This window comes from Diabrotica virgifera, chromosome 7 (assembly GCF_917563875.1).
Source record: "Diabrotica virgifera virgifera chromosome 7, PGI_DIABVI_V3a".
Lineage (NCBI taxonomy): Eukaryota > Metazoa > Arthropoda > Insecta > Coleoptera > Chrysomelidae > Diabrotica > Diabrotica virgifera.
In genome coordinates this window covers 56,529,193-56,553,833 of record NC_065449.1, presented here as the reverse complement: position 1 = coordinate 56,553,833, position 24,641 = coordinate 56,529,193, and the positions used below count along the sequence as shown (strand labels likewise).

The 24,641-nt window shown below is 33.9% G+C and overlaps 1 protein-coding gene across 2 annotated transcripts in view; it reads right to left on the bottom strand.

Annotated features, from left to right (window-relative positions):
• Window positions 1–793: 793 nt before the first annotated feature.
• The window catches only part of LOC114339551 (uncharacterized), a 233,559-nt gene continuing 209,711 nt past the window's right edge, over window positions 794–24,641 (bottom strand). For both annotated transcript variants that reach the window (XM_050655547.1, XM_050655546.1), the window contains exons 8-9: window positions 18,084–18,295; window positions 794–16,651 (exon numbers count right to left, since the gene is read on the bottom strand). In XM_050655547.1, coding sequence (XP_050511504.1) covers window positions 16,310–16,651; window positions 18,084–18,295 — 554 coding nt within the window. In that variant the 3' untranslated portion in view covers window positions 794–16,309. The remainder of the gene's footprint in view (window positions 16,652–18,083; window positions 18,296–24,641) is intronic.

Genomic DNA, 24,641 nt, shown 5'->3' with positions numbered 1-24,641 from the left:
CGAATAGTGGAGCAGCGCGAGTAGAGGCGCTGGAAAACTGATGACTGTATTATGTTCTCTCACTGACCAACTGTTTGTTGACCGTTTCTGACTAATTTGACTGTTTGTTGGAACAGACCTAATATACGTGAGGACTTTATATGCTGTACATAGTAGAAAGATTCCACGGTAGTTTTTGCACTGGAGTTTGTCTCCTTTTTTTTTATAGATCGGGCATACTATACTTTTCTCCCAGTCGTCGGGTATTTTCTCTTCTTGCCATATGTCTTTGATGAGCGCGTGGATGTGACTTGCTAGGTGGTCGCCACCTACCTTACTACAGTTCTGCTGGTACTTCGTCAACTCCCGGAGCTTTATTGTTTTTCTGGGCCTTAATAGCTTCGAGAACTTCCTCTATAGTTGGAGCTTCTACTCCATTATCTACTTCATTCTTTTCTACGTAGTTCATACCCATTTCATCTTCCATGTCTACTTGTGTTCCAAGTAGGATCTGAAAATAATGCTTCCAGGTTTCTGTGACTTTCTGTTGGTCACTGATTATTTGCCCACTTTCATCTTTACATAGACTTGTTTGAGGTTTATACCCACTTCTTATCTTTTTTAGGTATTCGTATGCCCTTCTAATTTCGTTGTTTTTGAAATTTTCTTCCATTTTTTCTATTTGTCTATTTCCATAGGCTCTCTTTTTCATACTTTCATCTATTTTCATAGATTAACTTAGGTGTGATAAATCGGCCCTAATTTGTTGAGTACTATTGTGCTTAGGAGTGTAAAATCAAAACAACAAGTAAAGTAGCGTAAATAATTTATTTAATGTAGTTAATATAATAAATAATTATCAAAAATGATATAAGAATGCTGATCGAATGAAAGGGATATAGAGGTGTAATGCAATAAATAAATTGTCATATTTTTAACTTCACCTTAAAAAAACTAACATAGAATATAACATATCTATAGTAATCCCAACTATATTAAAAAATCTCTGTCAACAATACGTACAACATACACCGACTTTTCACAGGGAACATTAACAAATGAAATATAAATTGAAAATATTACTCCTATTTAACAGCATTTCCATTTTACTTATTTTTTAATAAACACGTTCATTAGCATAACTTTTTATTTTAGATATCAGTCTTCGTATTTGGTGATACTGTGTCGGAACTTCTAAAAAGTGGGAGAAGTTTTGCTTTTAATCGGTCAAAATGTTTCTTGGCAAATATAAAATAGTGAAATACATAGCCCTTAAAAAGGTACCTTAGTAAGTTTGATCTATTTTTTCCCATTCGTTTCGTTTTAGTGCAGCTTCTTCAGAAGAATAGTAGTTTTAAATTTTGCAATTTTTAAATCTACTTAAGGTACTAGTACACTTTAGAAGACCAAAAATAAGCATTTTTTAAGATTTTTTCTCAGAACCTTTATTAAAAATGAACATAAAACTTTTTACATGTTAATATCTAATTCTTAGAGAATACAAAAAATATATCTTTTTTCATTTATGCACGTACACTAATACTGTAGAGGGCGCCAAAGTCGAGGCCTCGAAAAAAAGCAGCTCCGATGGCGGACAGTTAATCTCAGGATTGGGATCTCCGAAACAAAAAAATCGTACGGCATTTGAAAAAGGAAGGTTTCTTACGTGACAATTTACCACCGTTAGTGAAAAATTCCACAAAAAAAGATTTTACGGAAATTTGAAAAATTTTTGTGAAAAAATCGCCCCTTTTTCTTCAGTTTTTCATGGTTAAAAAATATTTATTTTTTATTTTTTGTTCAAATTGTGGTAAATTGTCACGTAAGAAACCTTCCTTTTTCAAATGCCGTACGATTTTTTTGTTTCAGATATCCCAATCCTGAGATTAACTGTCCGCCATCATTTTTCGAGTCTTCGAGTTTGCGCCCTCTACAATATTAGTGTGCGTGCATAAATGAAAAAAGATATATTTTTTGTGTACTCTCTAAGAGTTATATATTAATATGTAAAAAGCTTTATGTTAACTTATAATAAAGGTTCTGAAAAAAAAAAGTAAAAAATGATTATTTTTGGTCTTCTAAAGTGTACTAGTACCTTAACAGAAATTTGTATTATGTTCGGTACACATTATTACAGTCCAGCATTTCACTAGAGCGGTGGAACGCCATTGGAATAATGTGAGTCTGCACTGAATGAACCATTCCAGTGATCAATCCAGTCCAGTTGACTGGAATGACAGTCTATTTTTCATTCCAGCGTCATTTGAACAGTGTGAACGTCATCCAGTGCTTGATTATGGCGTTAAAGCAATGTCTCTATAGTGTTACCGATCTTACAGCTTTTGAATGACTAAAACAGTGTGGACTGTACTGGATTACTGGACTGAAATAATGTAAACCGGGCATTATTACTCTTTTTTTCTTCCTAACCTTCCTCTTTCTTTTCTACCTAACCACATTCCCGTCAGACAGAGTAACGGAGACCTCTCACTATATGTTTGTTTATTGAGAATTAAATCTGTATTTTTAAGTCGCTGAATTTCTAATATTTTGGTGAGAAATATTTCTGATTATTTGAAGCGAACAGAGCTTCTCTCGTTCCTAGGAGGGTGAGGCTCTGTTCGTTTTAACGTTCTTGCGCAAAGACGACTAGATATGAACCAGGGTCTCTATGCCTTCTTTATAGATTATCAAAAGGCTTTTGATAGAGTGCGACATCAGAAACTCGTAAACTGTTAAAACAAAAGAATGTGGACAGTCGAGATAAACGGGTTATTGTCAATGTGTACTGGATTCAAAAAGCAAAGGTTAGAATCGAAAATGTAGAAACAGAAACTAAAGAAATCAAAAGAGGTGTTAGACAGGGTTGCGTGTTGTCCACATTGTTATTCAATCTGTACAGTAAAGCTGTTTTTAAGGAAGCAATATCAGGGGAAAAACAGGGTATATCAAGAAAGGGAAAAATCTGGAACAACATAAGATTCACAGACGACATCGCTATTTTTGCAGACATATTAAAAGCACTACAACGCTTAGTAAATAGATTACTAAGTCAGTATAAAATATAGACTACAAATGAACTATAAGAAAACAAAGTTCATGATTATTTCTAAGCAATATTCAGAAGGAAGGCTAGAATCGAGGGAAAACAAGTACAAAGAGTGATTAACTAAAAATATCTGGGAACCTGGGTAAATGAAAACAGTGACCAATGTTTGTTAATCGAGACCTTCCTCTAGAGCTGAGGATAAGAGCCTTAATATGCTACGTGTTCTTGGCTTTGTTGTACGGAATGGAAAGCTGAACACTAAAAGTGGATAATATAAAGAAGTTGGAAGCATTTGATATGCAGTGTTATAGAAAGATTTTGAGAATACCATGGATCCAACGAGTTACAAATGCAGAAGTGTTAAGAAGCCTACAAAAGATTGCGAGATCATAAAGAACATCAAACAAGAAAGCTGGAATATTTAGGGCACATTACAAGAGGTGCGAAATGAGATATTAAGGCTCATAATGCAAGGTAAAATTAAGTGTAAAAGATCCATAGGGAGACGAAGAATTTCCTGGCTGAGAAACCTAAGACAGTGTCATAGTTGCTGCTCAGTAGTTATTTTCAAAGCAGTCACCAATAAGGTACGGATAGCAGTGATGATAGCCAACCTCCGATAGCAGAAGTAACTGGAAAAAGAAGAATGAGAAACTAGCGGCTTTAAATACAGATTCAATTGTTAATTACAGTTCACATTGGCTGTTGCTGTGTCCATTTCCTGTTAGGTAGATATATAAATAATGGCAAAAAATTAGTTTAACATTCTTCTGAAGAAGTTGATTTTTCAGAGGAACATGTAAACTTGAGTACATTCTGTGGAAATTGTGTCCTTTAAATACCCACATTTAATTATTTTATGCCAAGAAACGAACATTTTGACCAACGCATGCATGTTCTTTTACTAATGTGCTAAATAAAACCCTGTAGTTGTTATATCTCATTTAAACGGTCACGTGTATAACAAAGAATCTTAATAAAAATTAATAAAAAATGCACCAGTAAGTATAAAAAGCACTGGGAATGTATCTTCTTTTTTTTAGTACAATAATTTTTGGTTATTATTGGTAATACATGTTATCGATATATTTTTGCTGTTCAGTGTTATTGTTTTATAACTCAGTCTTTGCAGAATTGAAATATAGTTTATAAGATAAAAAGTAAGCTACGAGTATATTTATTACTGATACTTCTAGAAGCAGTACAAACTATTCACCAGAAAACCATTGTCACATTTTTCCGCATATTTATAACCAACGTTTTTAACCAAATTAATTCGTGATATTAAGAAATTCAATACACTTCTCTAAGAAATTAACGCACCACCTTAAAAATTGGTAATTTTTAATGTCTCGAATTTCCTAAACTTGTCCGATTTAAGTGATTTTTTTAATATGTTATAGCCTTATTCTTTAACAATATCGCTGTAATAATATTGTTGCTAGACAGGTAAATTGTCATTGTATACATTGTACCAATCAAACTGAGAATTTTCTCAAAGTTCGCGTGGCCCTGTGGAATATCTAGCATTTATAAAATACTGAAATTAAAACCCAACTATAGCCTCATGCTTTCTTAACATTCTGTTTTTTGATTCATTCGCTTATGTTGGATAATAAAAAAGTTGGGTACTTTAAGAAATAGCCTTATTTTTCGTCAATACATGGTGTTTTTAAATAAGTATGGCAAACTTTAAGGGGTAATTGTACATCAAAAAATAATGACAGTTTGCTTGATAAACGTTTATCCGCAAATGCTTCGTTTCCGAGATAGGGGGTGTTGAAATTTTTCTCACAGACGATTTATTTATTGTTCTAAAACCGGTTAAGATATGCAAATGAAATTTGGTGGGTCTTAAGCGGTGCGCATTTTTTGATAAAATTGCGCATACAATTAGGAATTTAATATTCACCATTGGCGTGCATACGGGTAATATGACCCTTATGTGCGCCAATCGTGAATATAAAATTGTATGTCAAAAAATGCACAATAACTACCTCTTAAAATCCACCAAATTTCATTTGCATATCCCAACCAGTTTTGGAGCAATAAATAAATCATCAGTTTGTATGAAAAATTTCAACACCCCTTATCTCGGAAACGAAGCATTTACAATTACCCCTTAAAGTTTGCCATAATTATTTAAAAGCACCATGTACTGACGAAAAATAAGGCTATTTGTTAAAGTACCTAACTTTTTATTATTCAACATAAGCGAATGAATAAAAAACAGAATGATAAGAAAACATGAGGCTATAGTTGGGTTCTAATTTCAGTATTTGATAAATGCTAGATATTCCACAGTGTTACGCGAACTTTGAGAAAAAAAACTCAGTTTGATTGGTACACCCGGCATACAATGACAATTTATCTGTCTAGTAACAATATTTGTAATATAGTAATAACATATTAAAAAAATCACTTAAATCGGACAACAGGTTTAGGAAATTCGAGACATCAAAAATGACCTATCTTTAAGATGGTGCGTTCATTTCTTGGTCAAGTGTATATCTTTAGAAAATGCCTACATTTAAAAATTATATTTTTGATTATTGTTATTGCCACAACGCATTTGCATAAATCGTATTTATCACATAATATATTTCGAGTATCCAATCTGGTACAGTACATAGGGATGGCACATATAGTACTTAACTTTACTGTCTGTCAAACGTCTACCGACTGCATGACAATGTCAGTGGTGACAAATAATATTGACAACGTTGGAGTCCCCTGGTAAAGTGCCACGCAAGGAACAAACGAAAGCGCATAACTTTGTTATAATATAGTCACATTATCGCTCAATCTACAATTACTTAACACTTCACTATAAGATAAACACCGAAGTGGTGATTTTATAATTTGGGAAGCACATAGCCAAACTGTTTTACTTTACTAAAATCAACATAGTGATCAACATAGGTGTCTTGTACAAAATTAATTACACCGTCACCAAATTTAAGGGTACAATAAATATGTTTCCGGTATCGATCGTAAAAATAAGATCCTTTCCTCTTATTATTTTGAAAAGAAAAATGTGAAATGGTTAAAAAAATATCCATATATACAGGGTGTCCCCGAAAATAGTGCGTTCCTTAAAGGTATAGGTAGAAGGCACCATGCAAAGCAAAAAAGTCTTATAACATTTTTTTCTAAATGCAACCGTTTGGCTAAAAAACCAAAATACATTTTGGAATGCAAATTGAAATCTGACAACTATGTATACAGAAATATAAACATAGACAATCACAATTCAAAAATAGTTGCAGCATTTTAGCCATAAGTATTTACATTAAACCCTGTCTTCATCCTAAACAAACAAATTCTTGTTTTGTTGGATTTTCAAACATAGGGTGGTACAATTATTTTGCAGGTGTACCTGTCTGACCTACATTTGTGGTGTCAATAAACTAAATCACAAACAGTTCTTGTACAGTGATGCCAAATTTTTAAATTTTATGAAAATAAAAGTTCGCTTATATGGCGAACAATGTAATTTTTTTTGGAAACGGTTAACTTTAGAAAAAAATGTTATAGGACTTTTTTCTTCTACATTGTGTATTATATCCATACCTTAAAGGAACGCACTATTTTCGGGGACACCCTGTATATGTTCAAGTAAAAGTTAATACATATGATTTATTCGGCCTGGGGCCTATAGATATTTTTAAAAATATCTAGATGTTCTCTCCGGCGCTGGGATTCGATCCCTGGCCTACCTGCTTTGAAGTCAGACATCCTACCGCCTGAGCTATCCAGCTGTTTTATTATGCCGGTAAAAATAATTGATTTTATCCAAGTATATTCCGGTGCGCAGTGAAAGTATTGATGTCAAATGAAACTAAAATCTTATTTTTTTTCTGTTGAATTCTCATCATCTACTGTTGACGATTGTTCTGAAAATTGTCTCACAAGACTAGGTATTTGTTTTCGCCATCTAGGAACTGACACAATAGACTGTAGACAGAAAGATTAAAGTACTACATGTGGGATAGGCATACAATTAAAAAATCTTTTTAACTTACATCAAATCTAAAATCGTAAATAAAAAAAATATAATCATAGAATAAATTGTTCGTATGAATCTTTGTTGTCACATGTTTCAGTATGAAAAATTATTTATCTACATCTCTCCTACTAATTTTGTTCTTTGTGATCAATAACAAAACAGTGGCACCCTAGAGCTCGTTTTGATCATTTGAAAATTTTTTGAAATCCTCGTTTATTCAAACTATAAGTCAAACCGTGAATTCGTGACACCATAAGTTTTGAACATGTCTGTTATCGATGACGAGAAACAGATTTAGTAGAAAAAAAATTATATACGAGTTTTGTCTTTTTAGTTTTGCATATAGCCACTTTAAGCTGGATAAATCCAGAGTTCCATTGCGATACAAGAAGTCGTGTAGATATAGTGAATTTTTGAAATTAGCAAGTCGTTCGAAAAAATGGATCAGCCGAGAACATTTTCGAGCAATAATTTTTACAATTTCCAGAGAGGATTATCGCAACAGGAATGTCTCCGCTGGGAGGCTTTGTGTGTTTGGGAATGAAGCATCACACCAGTCAACTATTTCCCTCTGGTATTGCGAATTTCAACGTCTTCAGGTCCACTCAAAATAGCAGTCACACACATTGATGCGGTTCGTCAGCTAATTAATGACCACCGCTGTGTAACATACCGGGAGAGAGGGGCACCGTTGGGCATTTCAAAGACCTCGATCCAAAAGATCCTACATGAAAAACTGGGTGTTACGAAGTTGGTTTCCCGTTGGATCCCTCATTTGCTTACACAAGAGCAAAAAGCGGTTCGCGTCAATTGGTGTCGAAAAACCTTGGAACGGTTCAACAAAGCAAGCTCTAAAAACGTTTATAGTATTGTTAGTGGCGCTAAATCTTGGATTTACTCTTACGAATCGGAAAATAAACGCCAATCCGCTGTGTGGGTGTTTCACGATGAGGAAAATCGACAAAAGTGATCCGTTTCCGAAGTGTGTCTTGGTATATGTATGTAGAATTGTAAATATTTTACCTTATATTTTTAAATTCCCCTGTATATATTTTTTTCTTAATTATTATTACGAGCACGGAATAAGAATCTCACGCATATGGACCTGCGTCGCGTCGGCCCAGATGGGTGGAACGAATTGGGATTACTACGGTAGCTGGGGCGAAATACTTCTAACTTTGAATCTTTAAGACCTAATTAGGTAAGAATAACATTCGCAACTTTGATCCAATTTTAATAGGTTAGTTCTCACGAAAGCAAATTAAACCAGGAGAAGAGGAGATTAGCAGTAAGAGAATTTTGGTTATTATGGGAAGAATACGGCAGTCGATTTTAAGATCAGAACCGCGACAGTCGTGTTATTGGGGATAAGACGTAAAAAGACGCCTTAAGACGAATATTATGACACGCCGGTTATAATATTGATTAGACGCAATTATCTCTAAATACATTTCATTTTTTGTAAGAACAAGGACACGTAAATTTTGGTCGCAATTACACCAACACTTCTACATTTCGTCAATTTAATAGTATCTATAATTTAGCTATCTATTTTATTAATTAAAACTGTTAAACATCACACGGATTTTTATTACAATTGTCTTTAACGAATCCTACATGTATAACCGTTTTTTTACCAGAAGTTATCGCGAAAACTCCGACAAAACAACACACAACGGAGAATCATCCTACATCAGGACAATGTAAGCCTAAAAGACAATAGAGTTTTTGGAGCTTCAAAACATCGAATTATTAAAGCATCCACCGTATAGCCCCGACCTAAGTCCCAACGACCTCTTCACGTTCCCAAAGTTCAAGAATTCAATGCCTGGGTAGCGACTCCAGTCGCCAGAAGAAGCCATCGTTGCCCTTAAAACAGCGATTTTGCAGGTGTAAACTGAAGACTGGAATAACAGTTTTACCAATAAGTTGGAACGTATGCAAAAGACTATCAATCTTGGTGAGATATATTTTGAAGAACAATAACGCACTTTAAGTCCTATATATTTTTAGTCTTTATGGCTATATACAAAACTAAAAAGACACCCCTCGTATTATGTACTGCTCGAGAAGTTTGGCGCGAGATATAAAACAAAATTGCTGTTCGGTTATCAAGTTTTAGTTTTGTTGATACAATAAAACGTTTTATTAGCTTTGCAGTAAGTGTAATATATTTAGATTGTACAAGTGAGCATATTAAAGTATAAATTAATAGAGTGCAGAAATTTTAATAGCAAAACATTTAGAGGTGAATGCCACGAAGGTAAAAATTTAATGAGTTAAGAAGAAAATTTCTTTTACAACTTGATGCAACATCTTAAAGAGTATTTGTCAGTATAAGTAAATAATACACAAAAAAAGTAGATTTGTTAATTTCAAAATTGCTACAGTAGAACATCTATTACAACTTCGTCTACGTCTAACCATTTTTAGTGACATAAATGCAAACTCAAGTAAGGTTTCACATCGACATCGTTTTGTATAGAATATCTACGCGCAATTACCCGCGCCTCTTTTTGTTCCAATCAACGCAAGTTGATTGTTGACATGTAATCACAGTCAATGCGGTTAAGAGGCCTAGTGAAATTATTTACATAAGGTAAAAGAATTTCTCAATTGAAGAAAAAGAGCAGTAGTATACTGTTAAAAAACTGGTAGCTCTTGAGAAGGAATTCGGCGTGTTTTTTCTGTATTGTATTATAATGTTTAATGCCATTTGGATCGTTTGTATCTAAATGTGTGAGGACATCACCTAACAACAAATAGATCAATCAGTAATAGAGTGGTCTCTTAAAAAAAGGATTTTGTCTAAATACTGACCCACTACTTTGCGCTGTGTAATTTGGGTTGTCTATATAAACTTGAATCGGCGAAATGGGCCTTTGAGTTATTTAAAAAATATTACATACAAATAGAAATTGGAATAAAATAGAAATGGGAAAATTATTAATTTATAGATATTACAAAGAAAAGGTATCTAAATGATTTTCGAGCAAGTCATGCTGTTGAAAGAATTTTATAAATAATAAAATTTTGCTATATTACCTAACCACTTTAAAAATTCACAGTGTATGGCATGAATAAATTATGTAGGTAGTACCTTTTTAGATGTACTTAAAAATGAAACTGAAAGTTATTACTATAAAGATTGATCTGTGGCTATGCTTGACTTAAATAAAACAACGATTAGATAATATAAAAAATCACAAATTTTATTAAATTTGGAAAAGTATAGACTCAAAATTCAAAATCAATTGATGTAAAGTCACTTGAAGGTCGGTGAAAAGCTAGGGCTGACGAAATTTAATCAGTTGTTTAAACTCTAGATTTTAATTGCGAAGCGCATTCAATGAATCATAATAATATGTAATTTGCGCTAATTATGTCATGTGTGAATGATCATATATGTGACCGTTAAAATTGTTTTTAGAAAAACGCTGAAAAGACTATTTAGTGATAATAAAAATCGATATTTACTGCAGTTACATGATATTTAATATTAAAATAGTATTGGTTGTGGTAGAATGTAGACTCTTTGTATAATTACCAATTGAACAGTGAAGCTGTTGGATTAATTTTCCGATGTAATCATTTCTACTGTTCACAGTTCTGTGTTTGCTTTGTGAGTAGGTATTTCATTTTCTTGACAACGAAAATGTTCGGTGTGGAAAGAATTAATAAGTGCGTGGAATGCGGAAAAGTGTTTACACGTGAACATGATACATGATTTAAGAAGACATGTAAAAAGTTCGCAGTAGGCAACCCAAATTACACGGCGCAAAGTAGTGGGTCAGGATCTAGAATCGAGTTAAAAAAACTTTTCAATCGAGAAAATTTTAACATACTAAATATTTCAAAAATTTAAGCCAATCTGTAGTGGATTATGAAAATAATCTCAAGACCTGGATGACTGCTGACAATTTCACTATCCTGGTAAGCGCTTGGAATTAAGAAATAACGAAAATTATAATGCTGCGTTTGGTGGATAACTGGATGAACTAATATCATATTACTGACTTTACTGATGTTTTTGTCTTCTAAAATAAATTTTAAGCATTGAAACTAATGGACCAAGGACTGGAATCATCATTTTTCAAAGATCTACTATTTGTATTAAAAAATCATCGAGTTTTCGACGCTATTTTACGATGCGTGAACCAAACTCACGCAGAGTCATTTTTAACTGTTGTAACACGCTGCGTTTTTTCGAGCCAATGTAGACTCTACCATAACCTCAAATGCAGATGTACCGCGACCGTTTACGTACGGCTATTTATAGTCAACTACCCACAACACATGTCGTGTACCTTAATCAATATTCTTGTATCCATGATACTCAATATGTGAAGAACAGTCTGATACAAATATTGTGCAAAAAATCGTCGCCACCAGACAAGGCGGTTATACGAACCAACATAATTTGTTTGGCTTCCAGTGTGTCTGAAGGCTGCAGGAACGTTCAATATATTCATTTACACTATCTTTGATGATGATAATATTAAAAGTATAATATCTCGCATTAATAATCCTGTATGATGTTTTTAATATAGAAGAAAAAATGGTCACAAACGTAAGTCAATAAATAAACAGATATAATATGAGGACGGATCAATAAGTCCGTGAGTTTTTGAATTACCCGCCACTTAATTGAAATGGCAACACTGCTCCTGTCAACAGGCAAGTCTCACTTCAGTCCGGTCTAAATTTGAACACGCTGCTTAGTTTGTATTTGACAGCCGTTGATAGCAGACTATCCCGCGTTTTGAGAAGAAAATAGAAAACGTGCTTTATGTGTCCTCATTAAACATTTTTTTGCGGAAAAAACCATCACTCAAAACCCAGACTAAACTTGATAAATATTATGGGAACTCTGTACCATCCATTTTCATAATAGTGTTTTACTGAATTTCAATGTGGCCGTACAAGCACGAAAGATGCCGAATGTTCTGGACGCCCAGTTAAGGACTCTACATCTGAAACAATTGAAAAAAATCCACTATATGGTTTTAACCGACCGGAGATTGAAAGTGAGAGGTTGAGAGGTATTGTGAAAGCCACAGGCAACTCACATGGCTCAGTGGCTTCAATTTTGAACGATCACTTGGGTGTGAGAAAGCCTTCCTCAAGATGGGTGCTGCCATGATACTATAAATATCAAGATAGTATCTTCCCGTAGCGCAAATACGTCCGAGTTCGCGCATCGCATGACGTAACTGGAGACCGGAATTTGAATTCTTGTTGTTAGATTATAGTCCAGGCAGTATCGTCGCCCCCGTTAGCTAACATATTCCGATTCGATTTTGTTGCACAAACTCACTTAAAAAGAGGTCCTTATAACAAATACACAGAGTGCCGGGAGATGCCGCGGTCGGAAAATTGTTTAAATAATTTTTTGACCGCGGCAACTCCCGGCACCCTGCGGATTTGTTATAAGGAACTCTTTTTTAGTAAGTTTGTGCAAAAAAATCGAATCGGAATAATTTACCTAACGGGGGCGACCATACAGCCTGGACTATACAACCGCGAGCAATTCAAACTAATCGGAAATCATTCGGTCATTACGAACCATTACGAACTTGGGTCTCCAGTTACGTCACGACTCCCTTTTCTTCGAGATGCGCAACATATTATCTTGTTATTTATAGTATCATGGGTGCTGCCTTTGCTCACAATCGACCACAAAATCAACCGTATGACAAGATTCGCAGGAATGTTTGGCGTTGTTCAGGCGCAATATGGATGAGTTTTTGCGCGATTTCATAACCATGGACGAAACGTGGATCCACTACAACACACCGGAGACCAAACAACAAACAAAACAGTGGGTTTCTAGGGGTAAATCTGCGCCAACGAAAGCAAAGATGGGTTTGTCAGCCAACAAAGTCATGGCGAAAGTTTCTTCCGATTCACGCGGTATAGTTCACATTCATTGCCTTCAAAAAGGGGAAACAATCAATGGATACCAACTTACTGAGTCGATTCAATGAGGAATTGAAAAAAAATTACCGCGTTTGGCCAAGAACAAGTTTCTTTCCTCCAGAGCAATGCAAGTGTGCAAACGTGCAGTTTCCACGACAAAAATCTATGAATTAGGCTACGAATTGCACCCTCATTGGCCCCATTCTCCAGATTTAACCCTAAGTGACTATTTCTTGTTCCCCAACTTGACGAAATGGCTCGGCGGAAAGAGATTTGACTCCAACGACGAAACCATCTCACAAACAAATGCCTATGACTACTGGTTCAAAAACAAGCTTAAATTACAACGCTTTGTGCGTCGTCCGGTTAGTGCGACAAAATGTTGTTCCGTTCAAACTCGTTCTATTCGGAATTTACTGTACATATATATTAGTACATAGTATAGTCGATTCGCTAATCTGAGACACAACTGTCTACACTACAATCACAATAAAGATGCAATAGAAATGAACAAGCACGAGGAGCTTGAGGAGCCAAATCATGATTTGGGAGTGCTCTCCGAAAATTCAGCGTGTCTTGGTTTGTTTATTTCCATATAGTGCATCTCTATTGTGATTTACAGTTGTGTCTCAGATTAGCGAATCGACTATATAAAGTTCCTGTCAACAAGCAACTGGCACTTGACTCCGGTGTAAATTTGCAGTTTGAACAAGCATGGCAAAAATCTATGAATTAGGCTACGAATTACTCCCTCATCCGCCCCATCCTTCAGATTTAGTCCCGAGTGACTATTCTTGTTCCCAAACATGACGAAATGGCTCGGCGGAAAGAGGTTTGACTCCAACGACGAAACCATCTCACAAACAAATGCCTATGTTTGCCTACTGGTTCAAAATTAAGCTTAAATTACATGAACGCTTTGTGCGTCGCCCGGTGTAAATTTGAAGTTTGAACAAGCATGGCAAAAATCTATGAATTAGGCTACGAATTGCTCCCTCATCCGCCCCACTGTCCAGATTTAGACCCGAGGGACTATTTCTTGTTTCCAAACATGACGAAATGGCTCGGCGGAAAGTGGTTTGACTCCAACGACGAAATCATCTCACAAACAAATGCCTGTTTGACTACTGGTTTGAAAACGAGCTTAAATTACTTAAAAGTTTTGTGCGTCGTCCGGTTAGTACGACAAAATGTTGTTCCGTTAAAACTCGTTCTATCCGGAATCTACTCTATACAGGGTGTTTCATTAACAATTGTCCATATTGTAACTGGAGAAACCTTAGCACAAAATACGAAGATTTAACTCAAAACACTTAAATAAAATATTCTTCCTTACCGAGATACAGAGTGTTTTATTACAAATGTTCTAAAAGGATATTGGCCCATTGTTAAAGCACCTTTTAATATTTTTTATTCAAACTTAACACAAAGTTTACACAAGTTAGTATACTTGAACTAGTGTTAAAAGATAGTTTTCCGCTGTTACCAGAGGCGTGCTGTAGGGATATATACTTCCTTTTCGCCCCTTTTCCCCCTTACAATCTACGCCACTGTCGTAATAGTCATTTCAGCATGTTTTTTTTATTCTTCGTTACTTTTTACGTAAATGTCATCCTTTTGTCTCAATGCGACAGAGTAAGTAGTTTTCAAGTTATTTGCGTTTTAATGTAATGGATTCAATAAAAGTATGTATTTTAGACACATAATCTTATTGAATGTAGTTTAAAATACATAGTCTTATGGAATCCATTATCTTTAAATGCAAATAACTTGAAAACTACTTACTTTATCGCAATGAGACAAAAGGATGATATTTATGTAAAAAGCAACAATAAAAAAACATGCTGAAATGATTATTACGACAGTGGCGTAGATTGTGAGGGGGAAAAGGGGCGAAAATGAAGTATTTATCCCTACGGCGCGTCTCTGGTAACAGCGGAAAACTATCTTTTAACACTAGCTAAAGTATCCTAACATGTGTAAACTGTGTGTCAAGTTTGAACAAAACATTAAAAGGTGCTTTAACAATGGGATATAATCATTTTAGAATATTTGAACTCTGTATCTTGGTAAGGAAGAATATTTTATTTAAGTGTTTTGGGTTAAATCTTCGTATTTTGTGTTAAGGTTTCTCCAGTTACGATTAAAGTTTACGAGTTTCTCCAGTTATGGACAATTATTAATGAAACACCCTGTATATCAGCATATAGTATAAAGTTCGATGGTGTCTATTATCCGAAATAACTATCTGTTACTAAACATAGCGTTAGTTTTTTTTAAGATCACATTAGGTTCGAAGTTAAAATAGATGTTCTACATGAGAGCTAATTTAAGCTTTTCCAATGGCTAATCAATACTAAATATATACTGCCAAAAAAATAATTCAGGCTATAAATAATTATATTTCATTATGAATATATCAGATGTATAAAGAAATAGTAATAATGAAACTCACTCAATATTTGTATAAAGTTTAATTAGAGCAAATCATTATTATTTTTAAAAATCTGATAATACTTCTTAAATTTTCTTAGGATCATGATTTGATTGTATTTTTTAAAAATCATCAACAATGTACAAGAGTCATTCGTAAAAAAAAAGGTTCCATAATCCGCTAAGAAATAGCGCGACGTGCTGTGAGAAATCTGGCAACACTGCCTTACACATCAACTCTCCCTATCTCTTACCCCACCACCTTTGGCTCGCTGCCTTGCTCAGTGTCAGCCTAGCAGCCTTCGAAGATGGTGGTCCCTCTCGCTGTTACCGCCAATGTGAAATTCATGCTGTGGTACGTTTTATAAATGCAAAATGGATTTCACCTATTGACATTCATCGTCAGTTAATCGAAGTTTATGAGTAAAATGCATGTTTAACATGTTCAAAATGGTCGGAAAAGACCGCAAACAATCGGAGCGGAAGGCCTTCAGTTTCATCGTGAATTTCCATTCGGCCTTCACTGAATTCTCCACACCATTCTCTCCACAGATATGCACTTTTACCCATAAACTCGATTAACAGACTATGAATGTCAATAGGTGAAATCCATTTTGCATTTAAAAAACGTTTCACAGCATAAATTTCACATTGGCGGTAACAACAACCATGACCTCCATCTTCGAAGGTTGCTAGGCCGACACTGAGCAATGCAGCAAGGCGAAAGTGGTGGGGTAAGAGAGAGGGAGAGTTAATGTGTAAGGCAGTGTTGCCAGATTTCTCCCATCACTCGCACTCTTTATCAGCGGCACAGGGAACATCATTTTACAAATGGCCCTAGTATCATGTTTTAATTAAAAATTTACCTTCCTAAAATCCACCCCTACTCCTAAAAAAAATACCTAAAGAGTTGTCGAATCTCAGCTAGCGTTTTCAGGCACGAAAATTTCGATAGTGGGTTTAGTCTGTTGAGCTGCTTTCATAGCTTTGCGTCTTTCTTCTATTATTTTCTTTCTCTCTATTTCTCTCTGTTTTCTTGCCTCCTCATTTGCAGCTGATGAAGGTCTAGTCCGGGGAGTTACTTTTTTAGGTTTTCCGTTTTGGGGAGTCTTAGGTGCCGCCTTGACCGGTTCCTTCCAGTTATTCGCTTTTAGTTCTTCGATTTCCTTAAAGATGGCATCTACTTGGTCCACTTGAAGCATTACCATGTCCCAGAAGCCCTGCAGATCTTCGTTTGTAGTAGGGAATTCTTCACCACCAGTCTATATGAAACAGAGAAGAATATTAATAATAGTTAATAACCAATCAACAATAACGTACTTTTTATTTGCTTGTTTTTAATGCTCTGATACCTTACAGCGATTAAACCAATCTAGAATAACTATATAGAGCCATACAATATTTGCACCTATTAGGGGTACAGGGTATAACAAAAAGGCAGGTCATAAATTAAATCACATATTCTGGGACCAAAAATAGTACGTTTGAACCTAACTTACCTTAGTACAAACGTGCACAAAAAAACAGTTTTTTTATTGAAAATGGACATGTGGCATTTTGATGGCAGGAACATCTTAAAAAAAATAACAGTGAAATTTGTGCACCTCATAAATGTTTTATGGGGGTTTTGTTCACTTAAACCCCCCTCCCCCCAAATAGTTGTGTACGTTCCAATTAAATTATTATTGTGATATTAGTCAAATAAAATATTTTAAAACTTTTTTGCCTCTTAGTACTTTTTCGATAAGCCAGTTTTTATTGAGATATTTTGAACATTTGTAAAATCAACCACATATTTTTAAATGGTTAAGTAAGATTATCGAGACCTGGTAATAATATTATCAGTAGTAATTGCACAAGAGCTCTGAAATTATTGAATTTTTCCCGAGTGACACTTTGACAGTTTTAATTTCACGAGCCGAAGGCGAGTGAAATTATGTCAAAGTGTCACGAGAGCAAAAATTCTATATTAATTTCAGAGGTCGAGTGCAATTTGTTGCGATTATTTCATGAATAAAACTGTTCAAAACCAAAATTTTATTGTAATTTATTTATGTAAGTACCATTAAACACACAGTTTTTATAAATATTTGACGATTGAAAGTCATCACTTTTATAATTTTTAAAACATTAATTGTCATTAATGTCACTGAATGTATTTTTTCGTAGCAACGAAGGGCATCTGACGTAATATACTTAACGACGGGAGATTATCAAAAATTATCGATATAATTTAGATTTCTGTAGCTTTCTATTGGTCAGAATCTCCTATGAATGAAATAATCACAATAATATTATATAATCTTACTTAACCATTTACATATTTGTGGTGGATTTTACAAATGTACAAAATATCTCGATAAAAAGTAGCTTATCGAAAAAGTACTAAGAGGCAAAAAAGTTTTAAAAACATTGTGTTTAACTAATGGTACCACAATAATAATTTAATTGGAACGTACACGAATATTTGGTGAGGGAAGGGGCGGGGGGCTTAAGGGAACAAAATCTCCATAAAATTTTTATGGGGTGCACAAATTTTAGTGTTATTTCTTTTTATAAATATGTTTAATCAATGTATGAGTATGTAACAAAAGAAATGAGCAATAACCATATAATATACAATAAATTTATGTACCAAAAGTGCAAAATACTGGAGACAAAATTAAAATGATAAATAACATAGGTATAAATTACCTGATTAATATTGTTGGTGCACAATCCCTTAAACTGTTGCATTTTCTGTGATACTAACAATCTTGCTTTTCCTGAAGCAGATCTAAGTTTTCCTATAACTTCTTCTGATAAATCAGGAGTTGATATATCATCTTCAACCCTGGCGGCTAATTCCAAAAGTCTTTTATTTTGATCTTCGAGTATTTTTATAAAATAATGACCGTCTTTTTCCACTAAAAAAATTTAACATTAATTTAATAGAAAAATATGAGAACTATATTAAATTAAGGGTATAGTCGCAAAATGTCGCCTGTCAAAATGTTCAATGTGTTTTAAATGTATTAATTTTTTTCGAATCCTGAGAAAACTATCAGTATTTTTGAAAAATTTAAACGCAGAATGAAAGATTATGTTATTACCGAGGGCCGAAAGTCCCTGAAAACTTCTATAATGTTTATTTTAATAAGTTGCATTGGTGAAAAAAAAAAAAAAGAAAATTTAGTGTGCCTTTAACTTCAAATATCTCATTCAAAAGAAACGAATAATGCAATCTTTCATTCTGCGTTTAAATTTTTCAAAAATACTTATTAGTTTTCTCAGGATTCGAAAAAAAAATGAATACATTTAAAACACATTGAACATTTTGATAGGCGACATTTTGCGCCTATGCCCTTAATAAAAAAGTTTTTAAAAATAATAAAAATAACATAAGATTTAGCAAGAATAAAATGTTAAAAACTTATTTCTAAGAAATCAATATCCGATAGTCAGATCAACCCTACTGTAGTGGCATAAGAATGTACAAAAAATATACAAACAAACATCAGAGTCGCAAGCGTAACATTCGGTTTAGAATAAACATTTACATACTTAAAAAATATGTATTTCTCAGTATCACTGAGAGTATCATTAAGCTTTGTTTTTAAACCAAGAGGAGCAAACTAAAAAGACAGATTCATACCCAAGAAAGTCACTAGAAATATCACCAAATAAATCTTTTTTTTTTTGGTTGATCATATCGGCTTTTGATGGCAATCCATAAATATTATATTATACTAATACGTCGCTAAAGTGGATGTAACAGTGGAGTAAACTTGCCTGAGGTTGGACCAATTACAAACAAGTTTTACGGCGCGGGAAATTTGAATTACTCCTCTTGGTTTAAAAATAGACTATAGTACTGAGAAATCACTAGAATATAATAGACCAGCATTTCTATGTCTGATTGACTTGAAGAAAGCATTTGACAAAGTAAGACTCAAAGATATAATCCATTTTCTGTATAATAGAGAAGTACACCTAGATATCATAAAAACTATTGATAACTTACAGTACCTATAGACATAGGCAGCGGAATAAGACAGGGAGATCATTGAGTCCTATGCTTTTCAATTTATTATGGATGAAATCATCAAAAGCGTCAACAAAGGAAGAGGATACAGAATGAGAAACAAAGAAGTAAAAATACTCTGTTATGCAGACGACGCAATATTGATAGCCCAAGATGAAGATAGTCTGCAAAGATTAGTCCACAGATTTAACATGAGAGCCAAAGAAATCAATATGACAATTTCGTCCCAGAAAACTAAAACAATAGTAATCAGTAAAGAACAAATCAGATGTAAAATATAAATTGATGGTATCAGTAATATCACAGAAGTAATGGAATACCTAGGAATTACATTGTCAAGCTACGAAGACCTGAACAAAGAAGTGAGAAATCAAGCACAAAAAGCAAATAGACTGGCAGGATGTCTTAATAACATTATATGGCGAAACCGACATATTAACACTGAGATGAACTAAAAAATTTATAAAGCCAGTGTAAGACCAATAATGCATCAGAAACAAGACCCGATACAGCCACAACACAAAGACTACTGGAAACGGCAGAGATGAAAGTACTGAGAATAATTACCGGAAATACGCTAAGAGATCGAAAGAGGAGTGAGGACATTATAAGACAATGTAACGTACAGTGTACAAACGACTGGACATTACATAAAAAAAAAAGAATGGAATAACCACATACGCAGAATGGGTGAGACACGTGTGGTCAAAATAGCAAGAGATAAATCACCAATTGATAAAAGAAATATCGGCCGACCGCGCAAAAGATGGAGTGACAACCTTCCATAGAGGTATCAATCCGCCAATGAACAAGCAGAATTGCTTATAAAGACGAAGAAGAAGAAAAATATATATTGGCATATTGCACGAAATATATAATTTCTTTCAACAAAAATAGGAATGGTGTAATAATAGGGTATTTACGATCAAAAAGGCTTCTGTAATTAGATACTGAATGTTAAAATAAACACCTTGAACGAAGATATGTGTCGAAAATTGGAAGCATTTGAGATGTGGCTATATCGGAGAATTGTTAAAATCCCGTGGACTGACCGGGTCACGAATGAGGAGGTTCTTAGAAGAATGGGGAAGAACCGAGAGACACTACCCACCATCAAATCTCGAAAGTTGGAATACTTTGGACATATTATGCAAAATGAATCCAGATATGCCCTCCTACAAGCCATCCTGCAAGGAAAAATATTTGGAAAGCGAGGTCCAGGAAGAAGAACATCCTGGTTAAAGAACCTCAGAACCTGGTTCAACACAACATCTGTGCAGCTTTTCTGCGTTGCTGCAGATAAAATAAAGATTGCTATGATGATCGCCAACATTCGTCATACATCGGCACATCATGAAGAAAAAGAAAATAAACGCATGTTTTAATGAAGTGATCTTAAGAAAATCGTCATTGAACCACACATTCCTGTATTCAAAAAGGGATATCAGTCCCAGTCAATTTTAAGGTTTGTTATGCTAAGGGAAAGTGAGATAAAATGAGGTTCTTAGATCGATTTCAATTTTATAAAATATGAGACAGTTGAGATGAAAATATTATTGTAGTTATTGTGACATTATTTACTCAACTAAATAACAAAATGAAATGATATAAAAAATAGGCTTCAAACGATCTTGTGAATGGTAATTCCAATGTCGTTTTTTTTTCGTTAAATTTGATAAAAATACTTACATACGTTTAACGACGACGGCATGTCTAAATAAGTCAACAAATTGCACACTTTAATTATCAAAACAAAACAAACCGTTCAATTATTTAGACTAACGACTGCTACAAAATGATAACACGGGATTCTGATTATTTGGAGACCCAATACATCATGATAAGTATACACGTTATTGACCTTGATAGATTAAGGGCTTTGCATTATGAATTTAGTTAATAATTAATTGTATTATACAAGACAATGGGTATTTTATTATTAGAATATTACTATCTCAATGTATTAAATTTATTTATATATACAGCGTGTCTACTTAAGTTGGCAACGTATGGAAAACTGTTTTATTATTAATTTTACGAACAAAAGTTATTTTTCATAAAAACTTCTGCATGGACTAAACCTAAGATCCAACCATCAGATATAAAATTTTATCTATATTACACGAGTTATGCAACAAAATTTGAATTTCGCTCAAGTACCTTTCTGGACCTCAGAGGTAAACTACACTATGCCATTTCGAGCAACTGTGGTTAGCCTGTGTTTACAACAAAGTTTAGAGCACTTAGGATGTTAATAAAAATCTGATATATTCCATAATTGGTTGAAAGACAATATGACCATATTTTAACGATAAAAATAAGTGGATTAAAGGAACTTATTCAAAATAATACCATGTTCGACATAGTGTAGTTTACCTCCGAGGTCCAGCTTTATATTTCACGTAATTGCATCTAATTTCCATATTATTTTCAGCAAAATGCATAACCCCTTTCGAATCAACATCCTTCTACTGTTGTACGCAACTTCTCAGATATTCACATATCCGATTCAGCCACCAAAGCTCTATCAAAAGGCTTCGATTGTTCTGTCACTCCTCATTCCATCCCAACTGAGAAAATTATTTGTCAAACTGAAGAAGCTATTTCTCATCTTCCTTCCGACCAAGACGGAGTTGCCAGACAATATGTCGCCAGAATTCTCCGTACTTCCAAACACCGACAAATATCAGTCTTTTAGAAAGATGTACCCTTAAAAAACAACCTTGACATTGTCATCTTTCCGGCCGACAAAGGACAAATACCACTATCATTCTCAACTCTTCTAATTATCTCGACAAAATGTTCGAACTTCTCAAACTCGAGAGAACACAAACGCGTCCTAAACGATCCCATCACCTATCTAGAAAAAAACGACCAAATCCATCATAAATAAGACCACTGTACCTCCACACATCAAAAAATCTCTTACACCCAGAGAAAAATCATCTTGAATTCCAATATACTGCCTTCCAAAAATCCATAAGCCCAATGTCCCCCTAAGACCCAGCGTCAGTGCATACAATTGCCCCACTCAGAAATTGGCAAAACATCTCGCCATATCCATACAACTATTAGCCGAAAACGGCTTGTCACCAACCAAAACACCAACATTCCTATCGATGAAACTATTTCCATCTTGGAGTCTAAGCACAAATTCTCCAAGACATAGTATCTCTTATAAAACAGTGCATGTCTAATACATACTTTTCATTCCAAAATCATTTCTATCGTCAAATCAAAGGTCCCCCAAATGGGATCCCCCTCTCTCCCGTAATAGCTGATATCTACATGAAACATTTCGAAACAACAGCCCTGTCCTCATCAAATCTCAAACCCACCTGCAGGTTACGGTACGTTGATGACACTTTTGTTATTTGGCCCCATGGTAAAGACACATTAGATCTCTTCCTCTCCCACCTGAATGGAATACATCTCAGTATTCAATTCACAATGGAAAATGAGTCTGAAGCGTTTCTGCCATTCCTTGATGTTTATTCAGAAACACCCACCTCACAGTTTTTCCTTGTTAGGTTAGATTATTGGATAGTTAGCGTTAGAACGCTTTCCGTTAAGGGGATGGGTACGAACTTTCGGCTTCAATGCTATTTAAATGGGATTCACTTTTTTCGAATCCTGAGAAAACTAATAAGTATTTTTGAAAAATTTAAACGCAGAATGAAAGATTACGTTCTTACCGAGGGCCGAAAGTCCCTGAAAACTTCTATAATGTTTATTTTAATAAGTTACAGGGGTCTAAAACTAAGAAAACATGTAGTGTGATTTTTAATTTTAAATATCTCATTCAAAAGAAACTTTTTATTTATTCTAAGGAACTTTCGGTCCTCGATAATAATTTAGTCTTTCATTCTGCGTTTAAATTTCTTAAAAATATTTATTAGTTTTTTAAGGATTCGAAAAAAATGGCCACCATATCCGTGGTGATGTTTTCCACATCGAACATTCGCTATAATTGTCATACAACGCACTGAGTCGAATAGAATATGGTAACAAGACAGTGACAATTTTAAATATTTGACATGGCATCGGAAATATTTTGAGTTGTTGATTAAATAAAACGTTATTTATTGTTTATTATTTATGGAAGATCCAAGCAGAGAATACACCAGGATATATTTAGTGATCCAAGTATTTTGTTGTTAAAGATGTTCAAAATTGTAAGCATTTCATAGTAACAATATATTATTAAAAAATCACTGTATCACTTTTCCTCTTTTCTCGATTGAGTATTAATTTTGTTGTACAGTAGATAAATTATTACAATCACTGAATTCATATTTAGTGAAAAAATTATCAGTAGTAATTGCACAAGAACTCTAAAATTCTATATTAATTTTAGACATCGAGTGCAATTTGTTGCGATTATTTCATGAATAAAACTGTTCAAAACCAAAATTTTATTGTAATTTATTTATGTAAGTACAAATTAGTACAATTAAACACAGAGTTGTTATACATATTTGACGGTTAAAAGTCATCACTTTTATAATTTTTAAAACATTTACTGTCATTAATGTCACTGAATGTATTTTTTCGTAGCAACGAAAGGCATCTGACGTAATATACTTGACGACGGGAAATTATCAAAAATTATCAGTTTAATTTAGATTTCTGCAGCTTTCTATTGGTCAGAATCTCCTATGAATGAAATAATCATATTAATTAACTGAATTAATAATTAAGGCAATTAATTATACAAGTAAAGTTTACATAATCCATACCAGTGAAAATTTTACTACACGTAATTTGCCGTATAAAGACAGAAAAAGTAGGGATAGCCGTAAAATATTTGTGAATTATGAACCGATGGCCTTAAAGATATACGAATATACATATTTAAGTATCAACCATCGAGTACCTACTATATCGAGGGTTGGGAACCATAGGGTTCCAAGCGACATTTTGACAAAATCAGTTCTTGTAAAGGATTCTATTTAATAAAGAATTATGCATCGAATGATAGTTGCAATACGTTGAATTGTTTTTAGATGGCGGTCTAATCAATAATGAAATATGGTTTCAATTACCTGAAATATTTACAGGTTCGGTCCATGAGGTTCCAAGCGACATTTTAATTAGGTACATTTTTCCATAAAGTATATGTATTTTTTTATTTTCATTTCAAGTTCTGTTTTTTTAAGCTTAAGATTTTAGATTTAGGAAAAATATTTTTTTCTAGTTTTTTTTTATGATTTTCAATTTAAGAATAA